The 23,330-nt window shown below is 41.9% G+C and overlaps 1 protein-coding gene across 1 annotated transcript in view; it reads left to right on the top strand.

The window, feature by feature from the left end:
• Nucleotides 1–23,330, top strand: part of AMFR (autocrine motility factor receptor) — a 44,114-nt gene continuing 20,784 nt past the window's right edge. The window contains exons 1-8 of the mRNA XM_027044510.2: nt 1–441; nt 9,510–9,602; nt 13,162–13,326; nt 14,608–14,760; nt 17,514–17,554; nt 17,719–17,851; nt 20,294–20,427; nt 21,298–21,408. Coding sequence (XP_026900311.1) covers nt 187–441; nt 9,510–9,602; nt 13,162–13,326; nt 14,608–14,760; nt 17,514–17,554; nt 17,719–17,851; nt 20,294–20,427; nt 21,298–21,408 — 1,085 coding nt within the window. The 5' untranslated portion in view covers nt 1–186. The remainder of the gene's footprint in view (nt 442–9,509; nt 9,603–13,161; nt 13,327–14,607; nt 14,761–17,513; nt 17,555–17,718; nt 17,852–20,293; nt 20,428–21,297; nt 21,409–23,330) is intronic.

Genomic DNA, 23,330 nt, shown 5'->3' on the forward strand with positions numbered 1-23,330 from the left:
GCAGCAGCGGGAGCGGCGCGGGGCGGAGCGGCGCGAGCGGCCAGGAGCGGCCCGGCCCGGCCCGGTGCGGCGGCGGCGGCGGCGGCTGCGGCGACGCCAGAGCCCGAGGGCACCGTTCGCGAGGCCGCCGCGGGAGCCCGGCCGCAGCGCGGGGAGGCCTGGGGCCCGGAGGCCGCCGCTGCCGCCATGCCGCTGCTCTTCCTGGAGCGCTTCCCTTGGCCCAGCCTCCGCACCTACACGGGCCTCAGCGGCCTGGCCTTGCTCGGCACCATCGTCAGCGCCTACCGCGCCCTCAGCCAGCCCGAGGCCGGGCCCGGGGAGCCCGAGTCGCCAACGGCCCCGGTGCAGACGGAGGCGGCCGCGCCCGCCCGGCCCAGCGCCGGCGGCCCCCGGGCCCGCGACGTGGCCCAGTACCTGCTCTCGGACAGCCTGTTCGTGTGGGTGAGCGAAGCTGCCCGGGCCGCCGCGGGGGGGAGCGGGCGGGGGGAGGGGCGCCATGTCACCCATTATGTGCGGGGGGGGGGGGGGCGTGGCTGGGCCGGGGTCGCCTCCCTGGGGCCCGGGGTGCGCGGCCTGGGGGGCGGGGCCCTCCCGCCAGCTTGCTGCCCTCCCGGAGGCTGAGGTGCTGAGGTGGCCCGGGGTGGGGGTGGGGGACGCGGAGAGATTAGCCCGCCCGAGAGCGGGGGCGACCCGAGAGAGGCTTGAGGACGGGGCTCGTGGAGGTGCGGAGGGCGCGAGGGCGCGCGGTCCAGCCGGAGGAGGGGAAGGGGCGAGGTGCTGGGACGGGGGGAGTGACTGAGGGACCCCGGGACGGAAACTCGAAGCCCTCCAGCAGCCGGTTACCCCAGTGGGCCAGTGAATTGTGGAGGGAAGTTGAAAGGCTTTTCTGACTCGGTCGGCACGGAGTGTTGTTAGCAGGTTTCCAGTAAAGAGGAGGGGGCCGAGGCGAATCAGATGTTGGCTTTGGGACAGCTGTACGCATTTGGGTGTGCTGGGACATTTCTTTCAGGAGGGAGGCCGGCTCCCACAACTTTTCTCGGTTTGGCCATTTAGGATGTGATTGTCCTGTTTGGGTCAAACACACACATACAAACCGTGCTTCCTTTCCTGTTGCTTTTACCTGATGATTCGTGACGGTTTCCTTTGATGTGTGAGGGCAGTAAAACATTCGGAGTCAAGAGCAGGCTCATCGTTTTCACTCCGGATCTGTCCATTTAGTGATCCATGTTACAACAGGGTTTTCAGTTTGTCTGTCAATGCAAGATAAGCAGCACCTACGAGCCCTAAGTGCTGGTTTCGCTTGTTAGGACAGATAATTTCAGGCTGGGCAGATCAACGGTATTTTGACTAAAGAACTTCGCTTCCACCTTGGCCTTGAATGCCATGTATGTATACACACAGTGATCAGAAAAGTTGCTCCAGGATTTAAGTCTGTCACTTGGGTTTGCTGTGGTGTCTTGGGGCTTGTCTTCTGCAGTTCCCATTTGGGGTTAAGAGTAGGCTGTAAATGACTAAGATTAATATTCCAAGGATAGAGAATGATCTACAACTCATTTGTTATAATTAATCCCTCTGTGCTTCATCAGGAAGCAGTGGGATTTATGAACTCGGGGGGCTGTGGATTACGTCTCTTGGTCCTTCTGATGAAGAGATTAGTAGAAGGCAGTGAAGGGTGAAGTTTTCTTCTTTCACTGCTGTGTACCTGAGGTGGGTACTGTGTAAACAGTAGAGAAGAAGGGAGAAGAGAAAGAACTCAACTCCCGTCTCTCGTCTTATCTCAGATCTATTTTTTCGTTTGAGTTAGCAGGTAAACAACTTACATCGATGTCAAGAGTACTTCTGGCAAATGTCAAGATTACAATGCAGTCTTTGATATAAAAGACATAAATAAGAAGGAACCACTGTAGAATATAGCAGCTACTAGCATTGTTTAACGATTTTTTGCCCTCCAGGAGATTTTGTTTTTACAAAACCTGTGTTCAGATTCCAAGGTTAACACCTCTTCATTAAACATTGCATAAAGCCTGTTGATTTTCCCACAGAAATTATTTCTTTTACGAACATAGCCATTTTCCCCCATCTTTTTCATTAGAGGTCTTACCTAAAGCAGATTTATCATTCCTTCCTAATCTGATGATTTTTTTCCCTTTTTCAGTTGATCTTCCTACTGTTCTTCTAACATCTTTCCTCATGGTTTTCACACTTTGATGCTGGTCTTCCTTGGTTTCTCAGACCCCCTATAAGTTTTCCTCATCACCCATTGCATAGTAGCTGAGCGGGACTCCCAGTCTTCAAAGGCCTGCTTCCTTGGCCTGACAGCATTGTTGAGTGAATATACGGTGGGGCCTTGGTCCTGCCCAAAGACATTCAGATTCAATTTTTTTAAAACCAAGCAAGACAAAACAAAAACTGATCTTTCTGCCAGTTTGCAAATCCTGTTAGCTGCTGTTTGGCTTATTGGAATCTCTAAAACTTCTCTTTGTGAGCACCATTTAAATCAATATAGGTCTGATAGCATCTCAGGGTGTTTTTGATTAACAAACTCAGCTCAAAACCTTTCAGTGGTACCATTTTTTGGGCACTCTGGAAGGCATAGCTGTGAACCCTTTCCCCCTTCCCTCAAAGCAATCCGTATACAAATAAAGCAAAATTTGATGAGTGATAGTAGATATATAAAGAAGATATGGCAGAGTCTGGGGGAAGGAGAAAGTGATGCCTAGGGGAAGGAGAAAGTGATGCCTAGGGGAAGGATGCGTGGAAGATGGTGTTTGAACCCAGCCTCAGGAGGTGAGAAGGATCTGAGCAAGTAGCGGTGTGTGTTCCAAGTAGAGAAAAGAGCCCGTGAAGCTCAGACAGCATATGACAGGTAGTGTGCGGCCTATGCAGAGCAGCCCATAAACTGGGCTCTTAAATTAAAACTCCGTTGGGTCTTATGATTAAGAGTGAGTTTGGGAAAGTAAAGGGGACACCCAGGAGTCACAGGAGGTGGGCGAAGTGACCAACCCCTCTAAAGTTTAAACATGTATTTCTCAAAGTGTGGACCTGTGGGCCTCTGGCAACCTGGTACTTGTGAGATACAGTTTCTCAGATTCTCTCTAGGGATTGATTCAGGGGGAAGGGCAGAACCTTGGAGTCTTCATTTTGATTAATGTTCCAGGTGATTTTAGGCACACTAATGGTTGAGAAATGGATTAGGGAGAATAGGATGTGGGTCAGGGTCAGATTATGTAAACCTTGACAGCTCTGTTAAGGAGTATGGACATTATTTTGTGGGCCATAGGGTTTAAGTGGGGGTGGAGGGGAGGAGGGGCTGGCATGATGAGGTGATTTTCTCAGGAGCGACCTGTGGCAGCAGTGGTGAGGACCAAGTCATGTAGAATGGGAAGAGGCCAGGAGATGGCCTCCCCCAAGGGGGGTATCTCCAGGCGGCCCTCTGGGGTGAGCATAACTGTTTCGAGGGGAGGCTCCAGGGTTCTTACCCTGGCAAATCCTAGGGATGATGGGATCACTTGTTTCTGCATGTCTTTCTAGAACTTTCGTTCTAAAGTTTCATTTGAGATTAGGTTTCATTATTTATTTCTAGGCTTATTTTACACTTTTCAGATGTCACTTCCCTTATTGATCCATTCTGTTATTGTTTTGAATTGTACAGGTGTTTTTGGCTTTTCCCCTTCTTTATTCTTGTTATTTTCATTGTATCTCCTTCCTGTTTTGTTTTTTTTCTTTTTTACAGATCTGCTTCTAAAATTATAAGAGCAGGACGTGGTAGAATGGAGAAATGGAAATACAAAATAAGTGTTAAAGTTCTGACTTAGTTGTATGCAAATCAAATAATTTAAATAGAAGTCTCTAGGGGAAAAAAAAAATCACCAAAAAAACGAAAATGGAGAAAAGTGACCTGACCGCTATGATCAGGGATGGGCAAACTCCAGTGGCCTATTTGGCCTGGCCCATTTTCTACAAGTCTATTAGCTAATGATGATTTTTACATTTTTGTTTTATTTATTTATTTATTTTAGTTTTTATTTTTGAGAGAGACGGAGAGAGAGTGGGGGAGCACGTGGGAGGGACAGAGAGAGGAAGACAGAGAATCCCAGGCAGGCCTTGTGTAGGCAGTCGCAGAGCCCGATGCAGGGCTCCACCTCATGAACCATGAGATCATGAGCTGAGCTGAAATCAAGAGCCAGTTGCTTAACCAACAGAGCCACCTAGGTGCCCCTGATGGTTTTTATATTTTTTTAAGTTGTTTTTTTTTTTGTTTTTTGTTTTTGTTTGTTTTTTTTAGAGGGGAAGAGTATGTGACAGAGAGCATGTGGCCTACCAAGCCTAAAATATTTATTGTCTGATAGCCCATTAGAGAAAAAGTTGCTGACTCCTGCTTTAAAGAGTTCATCTTCATATAATTATGAAACTCCAGAACTGAAAGTAGTTTATTAGGTTTGAGTCTTTATGAGTTGAATATTCCAAAGAAGTTTGGAGAAAAATGTTAGCTTTAGAAATGTTGGGGCAGCTAGAGAGAAAGACTACACTTCTAAACAAGAGGATATAAGCCTAGATAAACAACTTAGAAATATAGAAAAGATCCTCAGGGTGAGGAGGAGAAAGAGATGATTTGATTGCTTGCTACGTGCATGATGAGTATAAATAAACTCACTTATTTCCCCGACATTGTGAAAAGAAGAACATGATCATCCGTGTAATAAAGGGGGAGTATGCATCTTTGCATTTTGTCGAGTTTTATACTGGTCACGGAGAGCCTTCAGAGAGAGAACATATTCCACTTGTCCTTATAGAGAAGAGACAGACAAATGGTGTGTGGGGGTGGTGGTTAGTACTGGTGTTAAGTAGGAGACTAAGAAATACCATATTGATCCTGGCCTGGAGACCGTTCCTGGTAGCTTAACTACATTTTATCACAGGCTTATAAATAGCACCCCATTGGTGGCCAGCATTTTATAGGATCAAAAATACCTCCAGAATTACACAGTGATAAACATGGCTAATCTGTTTGTTATTGCTTGCTTCTCTTTTCCTCTCAGGGCACACTGTCTTGCAATTTCGTTTCTGTTGTTCTCAAGTAGCATAGCAGAACCACTGTGGGAGGGGAATTTTCTTATGGGGCTTAAGAGGAATTACGTTAAGCCTGATTAAATAGGTGTTCCTCGGGTCACTACTGCCTTGACATTTTCTGTCGTAGACTGCTCAGGAACACACAAAACTTATTTTGTGTAGACTAGATACAAAATAAAGAAGTTTGGTGAGGACTTAAAGAATATTATTTAAAGTTTTTACATTGCTGTAGATACGAGAAACATTTCTGAAGCATTTTAATATAGTAGAAATACCCATGTAACAAGATAATTGAGGCCACCCCATTTGCTCAGTCTCCCATCATATGATGAGAAAAATAAGTGTGGAATTTCAGAACTGGTCAGAAAGTTTAATAGACTCTAAACTTTAGAAAAATCAATTAAAAAAATAATACATGATCATGGTACAGAAGTCAAAAGGTACACAAGTGATGTACAGTGAAAAGTAAATCTTCTGCTTCCCTTTCCCAGAAGTGGCCATTACCACTTTCTTGTAATTAGTGCTAGTGTTAAGTAGAGGACCGAGAAACACCCAGGTGATTAAGTCCTTGGCACATTGCACATCTACAGTTATGCAAGTGCGTATGCGTGTCTGTATGCACATGCTTTCTCTTTTGCATACAGGCAAGCATATAATAGTTTTTCTACACCTTGCTTTTTTCTCAGTAAACAAGTGATCTTGAAGGTTCCATACAGTACCCGTAAATAAAAAGCTGCTGAGCCAGTTTTCCTGGCTTCATTGTATTCCACCAAATGCCTCTTTCAGTTTATTGAACTTGTCTCTCTGATGGACATTTAATTGTGTTCCATTTTTCTGCTGTCAGTCAACAGTGCTCCAGTGAACCCTTTATCCTTACAGTCAAGTTTGGATTCTGCCTGCAAGGAAAAACTAGCTAGCTGCACAGAACAAATAAAATGAAGTTAGTACTTTTACTGTGGTCTGTGTGGATAAAGGGGGTCAGACTGGGCTTGCTAGAGGTGAGCCTCGTTTTGATTATTGGAGGTGAGAAGGTTTGTCCTGGTTCTGTGGATTTACATCTGGGCTAAAGTGTTTCTGTAAGAATATTGCTGGTGACCTAATGGGATCTGATTTGGGATTTGCTTTAATGTATTGATTTAATTTTTTAGAATGCCATACTTTATTTTAGTTAGAAAATACCACTTATCCCCAATAGAAAGAAATTGCCATTTCTTTATCTTTGTCTCCTATTCAGAGGCCCAGGAACAAATGATTTTATACAGTGTGCAGTTTAGCAAATGCTCACACATAGAAGCATGGTAAAAAAATTTTTTTTGTGTGCAGGTGATTTTTTTTTAATTGAAGTATAGTTGGTGGGATTTGCTTTTAAGTGGAGAATGCTACAATTAGGTTGCTTTCTGTATTTGCACATTTTCAAGGCTTTGTCAATTTTATTTTTTTATTGTTTTTTTTTTAATGTTTATTATTTACTTTTGAGAGAGGTAGAGAGACAGAGTGCAAGCAGGGGAGGGGCAGACAGAGAGGGAGACACAGAATCCAAAGCAGGCTCCAGGCTCTGAGCTGTCAGCACAGAGCCCGACACAGGGCTCAAACCCACGAACCGTGAGATCATGACCTGAGCCACCTAGGCGCCCCAAGGCTTAATCAGTTTTAAAGTTGAGAATTTATTATATATTAAGTAATTTTTCTATAAATAGACAAAGAATAAATAGTTACTAATAATTGTTAAGGTGTTTTTAAAAATACTTCGTTCATCATCTTAAAATAATTTTTAGTTGCTTCCAATTCTGTGTAGCCTGGCTTTCATATAAAGGTCACAAAAGATTAGCTCTTTCTTTTTACATAAATTCCCTTTCTAATATCAGTGTATTTTCTCAAGCCTTTTTTCCTTTTTACCCTGGCTAATTTTTAAATCTTCCATTGAAATTTAAGTAAGACATGATTATCTATGAGTGATGGGATTATGACAGACTCACTTTTTAAAAAAAATGATGCTAATTTTTTGAACTGTATTTTTGAACCTGAAGAAATGTAACAGAAATAGTAAATAATACTTTATTTTTTGTTTTGCAACCCAAGATGTGCTAGAGTGTGCTTTTGGATAGAGCAATGATTACGTGGCCCTCAATTTACTTTCTTCTCCTGCACCAATGGCTCTCCCTGCAGCCTGCTTGGTGTGTTAGATGCTTACCAAGTTCTGTGTCCTGCAGATTCTAAAAGCTCTTTTAACGCAGGGTGCAGAGCTCCCTCATTTCTCTTAATGTCCCACGTGCCTTGAACAAGTAGGTGCTAAATGTGCGGAGTCATTTCTTTATTTGCTATGCCCACCTGCAAAACCAGCAAGAATTCTTTTTAAAAATTGTGTTATAATTAGGTTGGGGGATGGATGTTTGGCTGATTTAAAAAATTCTTTTCAGGGGCGCCTGGCTGGCTCAGTCAATGAGCATGTGACTCTTGATCCCAGGGTCATGAGTTCTAGCCCCACAATGGGAGCAGAGTTTACTTTAAAAACAAACAAAAAAATTCTGCTCAGCTAGGAGATGTGGCTTGAAGGGTTATGGTTGCTTTGTCTTACGAAGTTTTTTAAAATTAAAATTAATTTTAAAGCTTCCCATTGACTGGTTTAGAGTACAATGATAGTGATCTTTTTGACATCTGTTTCATCTCCTTGCAAATTAGTATCTTAAGCTATTTGTTGGACCGTTTGGAATAGGGCTGTTCCACTGGAGTCACAAGTTAGGGATATAGGATGTTTTGGATAACTAATTATTTTTCCTGGTTATTTGAAGGATTTAATTACCAGAATAGTTTCTTTTTTCAACCAAACTATTTTTTTTTTCAGTTCTTTAAAAATATATCACACATTTCCTTGCCCCATTAGACAGGCAGAATAGGACTAAACATAATTTAACCTTTTTGTAATGAATCAGGACTGCCATTACGTATGTTCTCCCAGAGGGGTAGATGGTGTGACATACTAAGGGGAACCTGAAGAGCTCTTAAGGAGCTTGTTTTTTTATATTACTTCTTCTGTCATCTTTTTTTTTTTTTTTTTAAGTTCCATAGTATCATTTGCTTCTTTTAAAAGAAGAGGGAAGAATGACCCAGGAAGAAGAATATGGCCACCTTCCTGTAAGCTTAATGAATCAAAGCTTGAAGCAGTCTTTACATGGAGTTGGGGTTAATTTCCATTCATTTCCATCTGTTCCATTAATTTCATTTCTCAATAAAAGTCATGTTTACTGTCTTTATCAAGGTCCCTTTGGCTTTTGGGGTCATGCAGAGTTTTAAAAATCATTTGAGCATCAGTGGTGAGATGTGCCCCCCTAGCCTCTTGGTCAAGGGCAGCCAACTCTTTCATTTTGTGAGCATTAGATTTCTTGTTTAGGTGTAGGGATATCCATTCTCTTAATTACCTAAGAAAAGAGAAGATTTCTCACCTCCTGTTGAAGAAGGTCTTGGTTTTGCATTGGTGTCTCTTGGTTGCCTTCCAGTTCTCAGACCCCCTTGCTAGTTTCCTTCTTCCTTCTTCCTGGTTTCTCGATTCCATTACCCTCTGATGCCCCCAGAACCTTTACTTGAAGGCCAACACCAAGCATGGGGAACATTTATCTTTTGGTTGGCAGATTATCCCATTGTAGTACATTAAAATACATATACACATACATATGTACATATATATATGAGTTCTCTATTTTTTATGGTCTTGTGATTCTTATGTGACTATCAACCCTCTCCTCCTCACCTGCTATTCCTTTCTGCAGGGCAGAGCAAGATATGTAGATGCTGGATTTTAGTTTATGATAACTTCCATTTCTAGCAAAGTTTTCTTCAAGATCTTAATGTGGGAAGTGATGTACCTAGGAGATACGTATGGCTTACAAGGTGCATATAGTTTTATACATTCAGTACAAAGTTTACCACACACAGTTCAGTAAAGACTGAAGGGGAAGGTGGCCTGCTGGATGGTGTATTGGGACAGGGCTCTGTGAATTGGCTGCTAAGCTGGTGCCTCTCCACCCCATTCCTTATCTCTATTCCCACCACCCATACAAGTGTGCCCCTTCAAATATTACCTGTGTTGGTAGGGAACTGGAGAGGCTCAGTCATTGGAAATGATTGCTGAATTCCGAATACAAAATCTTTTTTTTTTTTTTCAACGTTTATTTATTTTTTTTGGGACAGAGAGAGACAGAGCATGAACGGGGGAGGGGCAGAGAGAGAGGGAGACACAGAATCGGAAACAGGCTCCAGGCTCTGAGCCATCAGCCCAGAGCCTGACGCAGGGCTCGAACTCACGGACCGCGAGATCGTGACCTGGCTGAAGTCGGACGCTTAACCGACTGCGCCACCCAGGCGCCCCCGAATACAAAATCTTTAGAGCTGTTTTTATTTTTTAGCAGGAGGAAATAAACTTTCTTTCTTTGGTTTGTGTACAGGTTCTAGTAAATACTGCTTGCTGTGTTTTGATGTTGGTGGCTAAACTAATCCAGTGTATTGTGTTTGGCCCTCTTCGAGTGAGTGAGAGACAGGTAAGTCCAAATGGCAAGGATGGATTCTAGTGACCAGATTTTTTTTTTTTAACTTTGTGTTTGGCATAATTTTAATTTTTTAAAAATGTTTATTTATTTTTGAGAGCGAGACAGAGTGCAAGCAGGGGAGGGGCAGAGAGAGAGGGAGACACAGAATCCGAAGCAGGCTCCAGCACAGAGCCTGATGCGGGGCTCAAACTCATAAACTGTGAGATCATGACCTGAGCCAAAGTTGGATGCTCAACCGTCTGAGCCACCCAGGTGCCCCAGTGTTTGGTATAATTTTAAACTTACAGAAAGGTTGCTTGAATACTCTGAAGCACTTCTATACACCTGAATCCAGATTCACAGTTGCCAGTGTTCTGTCCCATTTGCTTTAACATTCACCTTTTATTTATATTAAATGTTTTTTTTCTGATCCATTTGAACGTCAGTTGTGGACATCATCCCCCTGTATCCCCACATGCTTCACTGTGTACTTCACAAGAGCAAGGACATTTTCTTATGTGACCGTATACTCCCAGAATATGCACGTATAGGAACAGGACGTGCTTCGGATAAAGAATGTGCCACAAGCGTACTGGACAGATTGGCAGTCCCCCAAGGATTTTAGTGTAGAATGTAGAATGGTGTGTTTTAAAATAAGAATTTAGAACTGGCCTTAACACAACACCATACAAACAGAACTATGTTTTACTTTATCTTCCTCCGGTGATAAGACACAGGAAGCTGCTGCATGAACCTACATTGGTCTCACTCTTTACCCTTTCAACCCAAGTCCTCTATTATCAAGTCGGCTGAGGTCCTAGTTCAGAGCTGAAATGAGGTAACTGTGTGGTTGAGCCCTTGGATGCTGTTATGAGCAGGACTGTTTGTTCTCCCAGAGAGTTTTCATTAGTGAGTATTGAGCACTTTCTCCAAAATATCAACTCCAGAGGTCTCCCAGATGGCATCAATAGATTGTCATTTCTTTGGTGGGATACAAAAAGCTCCTTTTGATGCCTCTTTCTTTTTTCCCTCCCTCCCTCCCTCCCTCCCTCCCTCCCTCTCTCTCTTTTCTTTCTTTCTTTCTTTCTTTCTTTCTTTCTTTCTTTCTTTCTTTCTTTCTTTCTTTCATGTTGAGAGAGAGAGAGAGAGTGAGCACTAGCAAGGGAGGGGCAGAGAGAGAGAGGTGGGCAGAGGATCTGAAGCAGGCTGTGTGCTCACAGCAGAGAGCCTGATGTGGGACTTGAATTCATGAACCATGGGACCTGAGCCAAAGTTGGATACTTAACTGACTGAGTCACCCAGGCGCTCTGATGCTTCTTTCTTTTTCAAGAAAAACTTTTGACTTGCAGGCCAGGAATTGGTCAGGCCCAGGCAAGCCGTCTGAATGCTGGTGGACTGACTTGGCACCAGTGGACCTGATCTATGGTTTTCGTTTTTCTAAAATGTTAAATATCAGTTCAAAATTTACAGAAAACATAACCTTGGACATTACAGAGACTTTTACAATTCCTAGAGGTAATGAACACATTTGTTACTCTACTTGCAGTTTTTCGGTAGACATCACATCTTTCATTTCATTTATTTACTTATTTAAAACTTCGAATATAGGTAACGCACGATGTTACATTAGTTTCAGGTGTACAACACAGTGATTCAAAATGTCTATACACATTATGCCATTATGGTGTTCTCACCACTGTGACGACTTATTTTTTGACGAATGTCATCCAGGGGTGTTTATCAGGCGCCAGTTTGAGTTAGAACTCTGCAGAACTGACACAGGTTTGCTCTGTAGGTGGTTCAAGGAAGCTCAATAAATAGTCACGTTAGAGGCAAAGACACTGAATATTGAAGACGGGGTAAAAATGGATGGAGGTTTAGAACAAGGAATTTTTTTAAAAGCCTACCGTGGCACATGTCCAAGCACAGTACACATGTTTAGTTCCTCCCACAATTCTGTGATCCCGGAGTAATAAGGCCCATCTTACGGATGGGGAGACCAAAGCACTGGAATGTTAAGTGACTTGTCCAAAATTGCACAGCAGATAGATGGTGGGGTGAAGATTCAAAACCCAGCATAAGATGTCCTGGGTTCACCTTGTACTTTACCTGTGCCAGATCTGAAAACAAGCCTTCACCAAAGATTCCTAGTTCCAATTGTTCTCTGTGCAAATGTATAGAGTACAGTGTGTAAAAGTTCTCAAAAGTATTCTTCTCTCTCTGTAGTCATTCACTTGTTATACATTCAGACTCCATTATTTTTGTTTCTATTCAGTTTTGCTTGTTTTCTGTTTCAGTTGTTTGAATCTGCGAAACAAATGGTTCAGAACAATTTATACAAATGTACTTAGAAGTCCTATTTCATTCTTCTTTCCTCAGTTCCTACCCCTCCCACAGATGGCTTGACAGTATATTTTAATATCTGGTGGCTAAACTCCCCTCATTGCCCTTTTTCTTCAGGGTAGTGAAGATTTTTTTTTTAATTTATTTTTTTTAATGTTTATTTATATTTTAGAGAGGGAGAGAGAGAGCAAGCGTTAGTTGGGGAGGGGCAGAGAGAGAGGGAGACAAAGAATTTGAAGCAGGCTCCAGGCTCTGAGCTGTCAGCACAGAACCCAACGTGGGGCTCAGACTCATGAACAGTGAGACCATGACCTGGGCTGAAGACGAACACTTAACTGACTGAACCACTCAGGTGTCCCAGGGTAGTGAAGATTTTAAAAACTAGCTATCCTCCCTGTAGGTGATGTACTCTCCCAGTGCTCCCAGGAGCAGTACATTTATTAACTTCTTTGTAAACCAGGTGGATGGTACTTACTAGAAACCATAAAAACATTTGTCACCCTTGATTTCATAATGCTGAAGAAATAGAAACTCCTGCAGAGATATTCATTGCAATATTTTTGGATATTGCACAATATCCAACAGTATTGAACGAAGTTGTTTTTATTGTCTACCTGTAACCACCAAAATGGTGTATTCACAGATTATTCTCTGACATTGGTAAGGTTCTCACAATAAGTGAAATAAAGCAATGTACAAAAATTGTTTTTGCACATTAGGAAGAAGACAAGAAAAAAGCATAAAAATGCTAAGGCATCATTTTTGTTTTGCTTTTCCTATTGAGTATAGACTGGCCAATGAGCATATGTTGTTTTTTAATCAAAAAGGTGTTAAAAAAAAAAAACCTAATCTTTTCTACTGTTTAAGAGTCCAAGAGAACAGAAGTATTAAAAATGATACTTGTAGCCTTCACCATTTTTTAAAATTTTGTGTTGGGAGTATGTCATTCTTAATATACAAGGTACTAGACTAATATCACTCCCTTTTACTGGCTAAAATTTTATAACTGACAGGGTTACAATCCAGAGTCTATAAATTATTTTCTAGAAGCCTTAGCGTTATTCTTCAGAGGATTTATTTTTTTCTTTACCTTATAATTTCTTGTGGAAAACATTAGAAAGCTGAATGTAGAATATTTTCTCCAGGGAGGCCAGTTTTTGTTATGTTAACTCCTCGTCAATCAGTTAGATGTAATAGTACTCACCTTTATAAATATTTTTCTTTTCAGCACCTCAAGGACAAGTTTTGGAATTTTATTTTCTACAAGTTCATTTTCATTTTTGGTGTGCTGAATGTCCAAACAGTGGAAGAGGTGGTCATGTGGTGCCTCTGGTTTGCTGGACTTGTATTTCTGCATCTGATGGTTCAGCTCTGCAAGGACCGGTTTGAATATGTGAGTTTTTAGCCATGCTCTTTGCTTGTTTAGTCACAGGTTTGCCAGGTTTGGATTGTGTAAGATGAATGAGCCATAAAGGGCATGTCCCACGGAGGTCTCCAGGCAAGGTTCCTTGATCAGGTAGCCACTGCCCGTTTCTTGAGGGACTTCCTGCAGCAGCCAAGGAATGTAGGAACATGTCTCCTCCCCTACCCAATAGCATATTATGTTACAGCCCATGTGGGGTCAGTTCACCTACACAAACTGTTTTGATCACAGCTCAAGGAAAGCTTAATATATAAACTGAAAACAAGCAACTGTCTTCCAGATATTTTCTGTTCTAGTCTCCTTCCATTTTTTTCCTCTAATTCTTGGAGCTTTCCTACGGACTGGTTTATGCTGTTTCTACCCCTGGGGCAGGACTCAATTAGCTCTCTTGACTTCCTGGGTCCCGGGAGAATCGAATCCTTCTTTGGGTACAAGATCTGCCTCTCCACTTCAGAGCTGTGCAGGCGAACCCACACTCCTGAGGGCACCCAAACTAATGTCATGGGTCCTGGGGAAATCTCACCTACAGTTTTGCCCCTCAGCTAAACCCACTCCGGGGCCTTATTTGCCCCTGGTCCCTGAGGACCAGGTGGTCCTTTCACCTCTGTGTGAGTTCATCTCAGTCTGAAAGCCGTTAAGGGGTCAAGAACAGGAGCGCCCAACCTCCCTAAATGGTTTGTTATCTCCACCCTCCTGCTCAGAGTCCCAGCCCCAGCCTTTAGTTCCTGGCTGTGGCCTCTCCTTGTATACTATTAACATAGCATTGTGATCTAGGCGCTCTGCACCTGAATTACATTTCTGCTGTCCCAGCCCTAAACACTGTAGGAAAGTTCTCCAAGTGAATTTTCAGGAGGAGGGCTCTACAGCAAGATCCAGAAAGAAACACAACAGAACATGATGCAATCTGGAGTGCCGTTGAATGTTGAAAAAGAGAATGATATACCCTTGGAAAATTGCTTGGGGAGGCTTATAATCCCACTGATAGGAGGATCCTGGAGAATTTGAGATAAAAATATAATGTATATTGTTACTTTCTGTAAATTAAGTGATACAGATCTCTTAAATATCAGCTCATACTCATAATTAGGTTGGTTGGAGAATTTTGACTGTCTGTTAGTGGGATGCTTATGGCCACGCAGCTAAGCACAGATTCCTGAGCAAAGACACCAAGATTAACCTTGAGTTTCTCAGTGAAGCTTAACACTGAAGTGAAGAAGAATGAGCTTCCTTCTCCTGTTTTGTACATTTCAGCTCTCCTTTTCCCCCACCACACCCATGAGCAGCCATGGGCGAGTGCTGTCTCTGTTGATCGCGATGCTGCTTTCTTGCTGTGGATTAGCAGTTGTCTGCTGTGTCACAGGCTACACCCACGGGATGCATACACTGGCTTTCATGGCAGCAGAGGTAAGATGTGGATGCAGGTTTTTGCTCTGATCATATTCCAGTATACTTTCAAGGAAGCAAGAGGATCCTTGTCAGGTTATTTTCACTCATGCAGTGACTGATGGATATTTGGTCTTTTGTTGTTAACAAGCATATTTTGAATTCCTTGCTTTTGTGTTGGATACTGATACTGAAGGGAAAAGTGTGTTATTTTATGTAATCCTTGCTACAACGTAATAAAGTAATTATTTTTGCCAACATTTTTATAGTGCCTATTGTATGCTGGGGATTGCTCTAAATACCTTATGTGTATTGACTCATTTTATTATTCCTGTTTATGAATGGGGAAACAGGCACAGAGGGTGCAGTGAACTGTTTAAGGTTCCAGAGCAGGCAGTGGTGACATCCAAGGTGCCATCCTTCCCTAGTAGGAAGGGCATTATTCCCCCTCAGATGTAATGAACACTGATTGGTGGTGATTAAAAAGGAAATACTCTATAATTGGTTTTTTTTATATAGGACATAAATTATTTATTTACATAATATTTTACAGAATAACATAAATTAGTTCTTTTTTTATTTTGGAAGAATAATCTGAGATATTCATGTATATTTTAAATTTACTTTTTGAATATACCAGCTTTTTTCATTAGAAATAAAAATTTGGGGGGCTCCTGAGTGGTTTAGTTGGTTAAGTGTCTGACTCTTGGTTTTGCCTAGGGTCATGATCTCACAGTTTGTGAGTCTGAGTCCCTCATCGGGCTCTATGCTGACAATGCAGAGCCTGCTTGGGATTCTCCCTCCCTGTCTCTCTGTCCCTACCCTGCTGGTGTGTGCACGCATACTCTCTCTCTCTCAAAATAAATAAGCTTTAAAAAAAAGAAAAAAAAGAAAAATTTTTTGGATGTCCTTATGTTCATTTGCTATATCTGCTTTTTTCCTCAGGCCAAGGGCAAAATACTTTTATCTTTACCATAATTGGTACTATTAATGAAAAAGAATGAAACAATAGATTGTTAAAGCTAATTAACTAATATCAAAACACTAAGTTTGAACTACTGTTTGGGAATTTGTTAGAATAGGGTTAAAGTTTATTAGAGTACCTGGCTGGGTCAGTTGGTAGAGTGTGTGACTCTTGATTAGGGTTGTGAGTTTGAGCCCCACGTTGGGGGTAGAGTTTATTTTAAAATATAAGTTAATAAATGAATAAATAAAAATTTTTTTTTGCTTAATAGCATTGATTTCAGAATATAATGTAGTATAAGTAAAATTAGGAAAGGAGCATTTAAGTATTTAGTAAAAACATTTGCAATTCTAGTTGAATAGTTTCTGCATGTGTATATTTCTCTTGAAAATATCTGTTTAAAAGTTTTTTTGCACTGATTTATGTTACTAATTTGCTTTAAATATATTTTATTATAAATCACCATTTGCATGATACTCTGATTTTCTTGCATTTTTTTTTTTTTAAGAGAGGGAGTGTGTGTGTGTGTGTGTGGAGAGAGAGAGAGATAGAATGAGAATCTTAAGCAGGCTCCACGAGCATAGAGCCCAATGCAGGGCTTGATCTTAAAACCATGAGATCATGACCTGAGCCAAAATCAAGAGTCAGACACTTAATGAACTGAGACACCCTTTACTTTTATTATTAGGCCAAACTTTGGAAAAGGTATACTTAAAAATAAAGACATTTAAGTTAGGCCTATTGGATTATACTATAGTACATATTTTTATTTTATTTATTTTTAATTTTTTTAAATGTTTATTTTTGAGAGAGAGAGACAGAACGCGAGTGGGGGATGGGCAGAGAGAGAGGGAGACACAGAATCTGAAGCAGGCTCCAGGCTCCAAGCTGTCAGTACAGAGCCCAACGCGGGGCTCAAACCCATAAACCGTGAGATCATGACCTGAGCTGAAGTCAGATGCTCTACCGACTGAGCCACCCAGGCGCCCTTTATTTTAGTTCATTAGTATTGATTTTTTAAGATAATTTATCATGTTACAGATTTCATGTTTTAAACTTAATCATATTTTTATATTTATAGTATTTCTCTTTGTAAAATACTTTCTATTTATAAATTGGAATTTCCAGATCTCAAACAATGTAATAGTTCTATTCTGGCAGTTTAAGAGGACTTTTTTAAATATCAATTTCTGTGGTACAAAGTTCTACAAAGGGCTTATTTTATTTTTTATTTCCTTCGTTCTTCTGTGTGGGCAAAGGGAGCGCACAAAGTGTCATGTCGAGAGCAGGTACTTATCTCAGACTGTGGTACCTAAACTATGCTCGGGTATAGGGTCACCAGGTATTCAGACGCCCTTTGAGGTGACTGATGATGGTGACTTAACTGCTGTATAAAATAGAAGTGATCGTCAGACCACTGGCATGAACCTCAAGATTTCAAAAGGCCTCCCCAGGAGATGGACAAGTGTAATTGGTTGTCACCTATTAACAGGAAAAGGCTTAATAAAAGTTGGGTTTCTAGGTCATGAAAGTATTCCGTGGAAATTTGAAGCAGATAAAAAATACTTGGTAAAACTGTAGTTGAAGCAGGTAAAAAATAGCTGTGCATGACATCCCCAGTCCTTACTTATCTTGTAACTGGAAGTTTGTACCTTCTGACCACGTTCGTCCAGTTCCCTAAATGTCCCTTGAATAAAGCTGCTTTTTAATTGAACTGAGAAATGCTTGTCTCTTATCTGTTTGTAAAAGTAAGTTTGGCCTGAGCAGTTACAAATTTTACTAAAAAGAAAAAATATACCTTTCTTTATAGTCTCTTCTTGTGACAGTGAGGACCGCTCATGTGATTTTACGGTGAGTAGAAATTTGGGAAGGAGGTGATCGAGGTCTATTCATACTGCTGATTTTAAGATATGACCTGCATGAAATCTATACAAATGTGACTGTACTATATCATGTTTAAGCCAAATTAAATTGTCACAGTAATTACTGAAAAGATTTTTCCCTGTTCATTGCAGATATGTAATTCACCTCTGGGACCTCAACCATGAAGGGACATGGGAAGGAAAAGGAACCTATGTCTATTACACAGATTTTGTCATGGAACTCACTCTCTTGTCCCTGGACCTCATGCATCATATTCACATGTTGGTAAGCTTCCTCAGAAGGAGCTCTAACAGAGAGCAAAGGTTTTTAGAAACAGAAGCCCTGGTTAGTTCATAGCAAATGCACCATTTGTGGATAAAGGATGTAAAGACCATAAAAATAAATGCAGCTGCGCCCCTCTGTGTTTCTGCCACCGGGTGGAAAGCAATGGCGTGCCTCTTCGGCTGGAGCCCGGCCAGAGGAGGGGTTTGCTGTCCCTCTAGGACATTCGGTTAACTCCACTGACTAAGTCACTGAGAATTCTTCTAATATGAAATTAGAAAGTGTGCTACACAGTTTCTATGACTTCTATGTAGCAGTTACTTTGTAGGGGATCATGGGAGCTCTTGCAGTGTTAGCTACTTCATGGATTCATAAATTTTCTGTCTTTACAATTAAAAAGAAAGCACCTGTACTTAATTCCTCCTACTTCGTTGTTTACATTTTACTTAGTGTGCAAGAAATTTGAAACTCTGTTTCAATGGTTAACACTTCAGTGATGGTGAGAATCAACGTATTTGGTGGGCAGTTGAATTATTATAAGCCTGTTAAAGTTGCATTTAAAAATTACTGGGTTAGACACAGGACATTTCTCTTTCTTTTTCCTTTCCTTTCCTTTTCTTTTCTTTTCTTTTCTTTTCTTTTCTTTTCTTTTCTTTTCTTTTCAGTGCTTGTACCATTTTATTTTTTTTAAATACTTATTTTGAAAGAGAGCATGTGCTGCATGAGTGGGTGAGGGGCACAGAGAATCCCAAGCAGGCTCCACACACTGTCAGCACAGGGAGTCTGACATGGGCTGGATCTCAGGAACCTCAAGATCGTGATCTGAGCTGAAATCAAAGAGTCGGATGCTTAACCGACAGCCACCCAGGCACCCCAACACAGGACATTTTTTTTTTTTAATTTTTTTTTTTAATGTTTATTTATTTTTGAGAGAGAGAGACACACAATACAGGTCGGGGAGGGGCAGAGAGAGGGAGGGAGAGACAGAATCCATAGCAGGCTCCAGGCTCTGAGCCATCAGCACAGAGCGCAATGTGGGGCTTAAACCCATGAACCATGAGATCATGACCTAAGCCGAAGTCAGCCCCTCAACCTTCTGAGCCACCTAGGTGCCCTGACACAGAGCAGTTCTAAGTCTGATTTTTGAAAGTAACTTTGAAAACATATTAAAAAAAAAAACACGTATAGTTGTTTAAATCCCCTCGCCCCGAAACAGTTACCCAAAGATAACTGTTAACGTTTTGTTTTTATATTCAGGTATATCCAGTCATAAATTGAGATCATATTTTAGACATGCAGTTCACTTTTGCTTTATTTTTAGCTAATGTATTTATTTCTATTGTCCTGTGCTAGCCACAGTTCTTTTTTTTTTAATTTTATTTATTTTTTTATTTTGAGACAGAGAGAGAACGTGAGAGCTGTGAGCAGTGGAGGGGTCAAGTGGGGGGCGCAGAGAGAGAAAGAGAGAGTCCTAAGCAGGCTCCGTGTTCAGCATGGAGCCCAGCATGGGGCTTGACCCCACAACCTGGGATCATGACCTGAGCCGAAATCAAGAGTCGGACACTTAATTGGCTGAGCCACCCAGGTGCCCCTAGCCACAGTTCTTCTAAACCATTTTAATGCCTTCAGTATAAAAATCCCATCATATAGATGTATGATGATTTAACTAACCTTCGTAATGGATGTTTAGATTGTATTCAGTTATTTCCTGTTTTACATCTTTACATAATTTTTTTTATCACATGTTAGTGTTTTTTTAAAGTTTATTTATTGTTACTTATTTTGAGTGAGAGAGGGGGAGAGCGAGCGAGCAGGGGAGGGGCAGAGAGAATGGGAAAGAGAGAATTCCAAAGAGGCTCCAAGGTGTCAGCTTGGAGCCCAACACGGGGCTCGATCTTACCAACTGTGAGATCATGACCTGAGCTGAAATCAAGAGTCAGTTGTTTAACTGGCTAAGCCACTCAGGCACCCCACATATGAGTTCTTTTAAGGTAGTTTTATCCTGCCTTTTTCACTTATTTTTCCATGTAATTATTCTTTTAAAAGATTATACATAAAATACAGTATGATGTTAATATATAACTTTATAATAAATGTAATTAGTGGCTATATATTATTACATTATATGAACCTATTTCCCTACTGGACATTTTGCTCATTTCCTGGTTTTATTTTTTATAATTGCATGGATGGACATCTTTGTGCATAAAGCTTTTAAATTTCTGATTAGTACCTGAGAAAAGACAGCTGGTGATAGAATGGCTAGGCCAAAGAGCATGTGCATTGTTTATGGTCGTGAAGTAAATATATGTGCTTGCTTCCCAAAAGATTGTTCTAGTTCAGCTTTTCCAACAGTAAGAGCTTCTGTTGCACGCCTTAACCTTTGTCACTAGCAAGTTCACATTCATTTTATGGTGTATTCTGTTCTCTTTCCTTCTTGTTCAGTTATTTGGCAACATCTGGTTATCCATGGCCAGCTTGGTCATCTTTATGCAGCTGCGTTACCTATTCCACGAAGTGCAGCGTCGGATCCGGCGACACAAGAACTACTTGCGTGTGGTTGGGAACATGGAAGCCAGGTGAGCGAGCCTGAGCTGATGTTGCCCAAGTGCACTCATTTTAGATCTTTCATAGTAACAGATCCCAGCTTACATGAGAACTGCTTTTGTAAGCTATTTACAGAATGGTGAGGAGAATAAGTGGAGGCTCTGGAAGACTGCTGGGTGTGGATCCCCACGCAGTTGCTGTGTGATTTGGGGGCAACTTAATTTAAATCTCTGTGCCTCAGTTGCTTCCTGTCTAGGGGTGATAGCAGAGCCTTCTTTTTGGAACTGTTGGGAGGGATCCGGGGATAATGCAAGTAACATACTTAGAACAGTTATGGGTATGTAGTAGCTACTCAATAAATATTAGGTGGTTCTTACTGTGTCATTATTTTTATCATCACTATTATTAAGCAGAAGCTTCCTTGGGCTTCTGCCCTCTATTTTATGAAGTGGGTCTCACTCATTCCTTACTCATGTGTGTTTATGTACATACACGCTCTTAACCTCACCAGAGGAGGGTCTCACTCACCAACCTGAGGGTAAACCAAGCCTGACAATGTGAGATTAATGGGTATCCTTTTTGTGTCCAGGGGAACAGTTTGGCTGTTTGGGGGGTTTGCCTAGAATGTTCTCTCAGGTCATTTTTAGCTAATGTGTTATGTGGAAGGAATTAAGAGGAGCTGTTGTTAAGACAGAGTTAGTTTCTGTGTATAAGTTAGTTTCTTGCTTCAGTGGGCTGTGAAGAGAAAGCAGGTGTAGTGTTCTTGATGGTCGGGAATGTTTTACGGAACAAGATGTCAGAAGGGGTAACTGGTGTCAGAAGGGCGAAGTTTGTAAAGTGGCACTCTGTGAACGTGTGTGGAATTGACAGAGCTGTCTGCCGGGTGCATTCGTCTCTTACAGGTTTGCGGTTGCAACTCCAGAGGAGCTGGCTGTCAATAATGACGACTGTGCCATCTGCTGGGACTCCATGCAGGCCGCGAGGAAACTGCCCTGTGGACATCTTTTCCACAAGTAGGGACAGGTGTCCTATCCAGGGCATGTGGGTGTTTGTGCTTGGCTCACGACCAGTCCTAGCAGAGAGTGGGGATGTTACCTCAGACTGGTCGTGGAGTGAGTGGTGCGGGCTCTGGGGAGCTTTGGGAGGTTCTCCTCTGTCCCTCAGCCTCTTTCCTACACGGCAGGACTGTTCCCCACTCACAAGTCCGCCATCTTAATTTCTGGGTCTGCTAACTGTCTTCATGCTCCTTGTCAATTTAAGCTCTGAAGTAGAACAGATATGCCTGTTAAGATTTAAAAGAAAGGGATGGGGGTGGGGGAATCCTTGCTTTCAAACAGCTTCTGTGCTCCCTGGGGTAAGAGAATGTGTATTTTTACATTTTTCACATGCACAAAAGCAGCACCACAACAACACGCCAGCAAAGTGGGCTGAGTTGGGGACTGGACCAGAACCACCGAACAGTCCAGAAGAGCTGTGAGTGTATTATCAGGGATAACAACACAGGATCTTCAGAAAATCCTTAAGATTGCCCCAGTTCTATGTGGGGACAGGTTTGTTCCTCTCCCAGGGAGTGATCATTTTTGCATATTGGGAAAGTTTTCATCTTTATATCTTTAACCTTCCTTATTTTAGATTACCAAATCGTTTTTCTTTTCTTTTTTTAATATTGGAAGGGGTTTAGAGCTGGAGTATCAGTAACTGAACACATTTATTGATAGAATTTTTTGTGTGCTGGGTGCTGTGTTGGGGTCTGGGAGTGAAACAGCACAGACATGATCTCTGCTTTCATGCAGCTTACAGCCTAATGGAGGAGACGAGCATGAATTAAGCAGGCACGTTTCTGAATGTATAATTATAAATCGAGCTAAGTGCTCTAAGGGGAAGGAACATAGTTCTTTAGAGCTTGTAGCAAAGGAATCTGACTCAAGCCTGGATGAAGTGACTCTTGGTGATGAGTAGGAGTTGAGTCAGCAAAAGGAGAGAGATCCTCTAGACAGGGCAGAATGAGGTGTGTGGAAGGAATGGGAAGAGATTCTATATGCCCGGGGCTTAGATCATAAGGAGTGGCATTTGCTGATGCAGAAGAAGCAGGCAGAAGCTAGACCCTGCAGGGGCTTGAGGGCCAGTGGAAGAGGGGAGAAGTCATCGAAGGGTTTTACGAGGGGTTGGGGATCAGATTTGCAGCCTAAGAAAATCGGGAGGACTAGTTAGTAATGGCCGCAGTGGTTCGGGTGTATTTTGAGAGTAGCTTGGGCCACAGTGGTGGAAAAGGGTTGGGGAGCAGTGGACAGATCCATCGGATTGGCCGTGAGAAAGGAATAGAAGACTGGTCAGGGATTCTGGTTTTGTGGCTGTGCGGCTACATGTCTAGTGCTGCTGTCAGTTGAGATTGGAAGACCTGAGAATCCACACCTGTTTCTTCAAAGTTGCTGGGAGACAGTTGGGAAGAACTCCAAGAGTGTACATCGGTCTAGAAGAAACGTAAAGCACAAGATTAGGTTAAGTTTCGGATTTACTTTTTTGATTAGGGCAAAATTCATACAGCATACATGCTGTATGAATACATACATGTTAACCATCGTAAAGTGTGCAGTTCAGTGGCATTTAGTGCATTTCACCATGTTGTGCAACTGTCACTTCTTTCTAGTCTCACAACTTTTTCATCATCACAGAATAACACCTCATACTCGCTAAAGTAATCACTTGCCATTTCTCCTTTCTCCATCACCGGGCAGCCACTCATGTGCTGTCTGTGGATTTGCCTAGTATGGACAGTTCATAGGAAAGGAATCCTACGTTTTGTGACTGGCTTCCTTCACTGCGCAGAATGGTTTCAAATCCCAAGTTGCAGCAAATATCAGCACTTCATTCCCTTTTTTATGGCTGAATTAAAAAAATGATAATTTTATAATAATTAAGCAACTTACCCATTCAC

Source organism: Acinonyx jubatus, chromosome E2 (assembly GCF_027475565.1).
Source record: "Acinonyx jubatus isolate Ajub_Pintada_27869175 chromosome E2, VMU_Ajub_asm_v1.0, whole genome shotgun sequence".
In the NCBI taxonomy this organism is placed as follows: Eukaryota; Metazoa; Chordata; class Mammalia; order Carnivora; family Felidae; genus Acinonyx; species Acinonyx jubatus.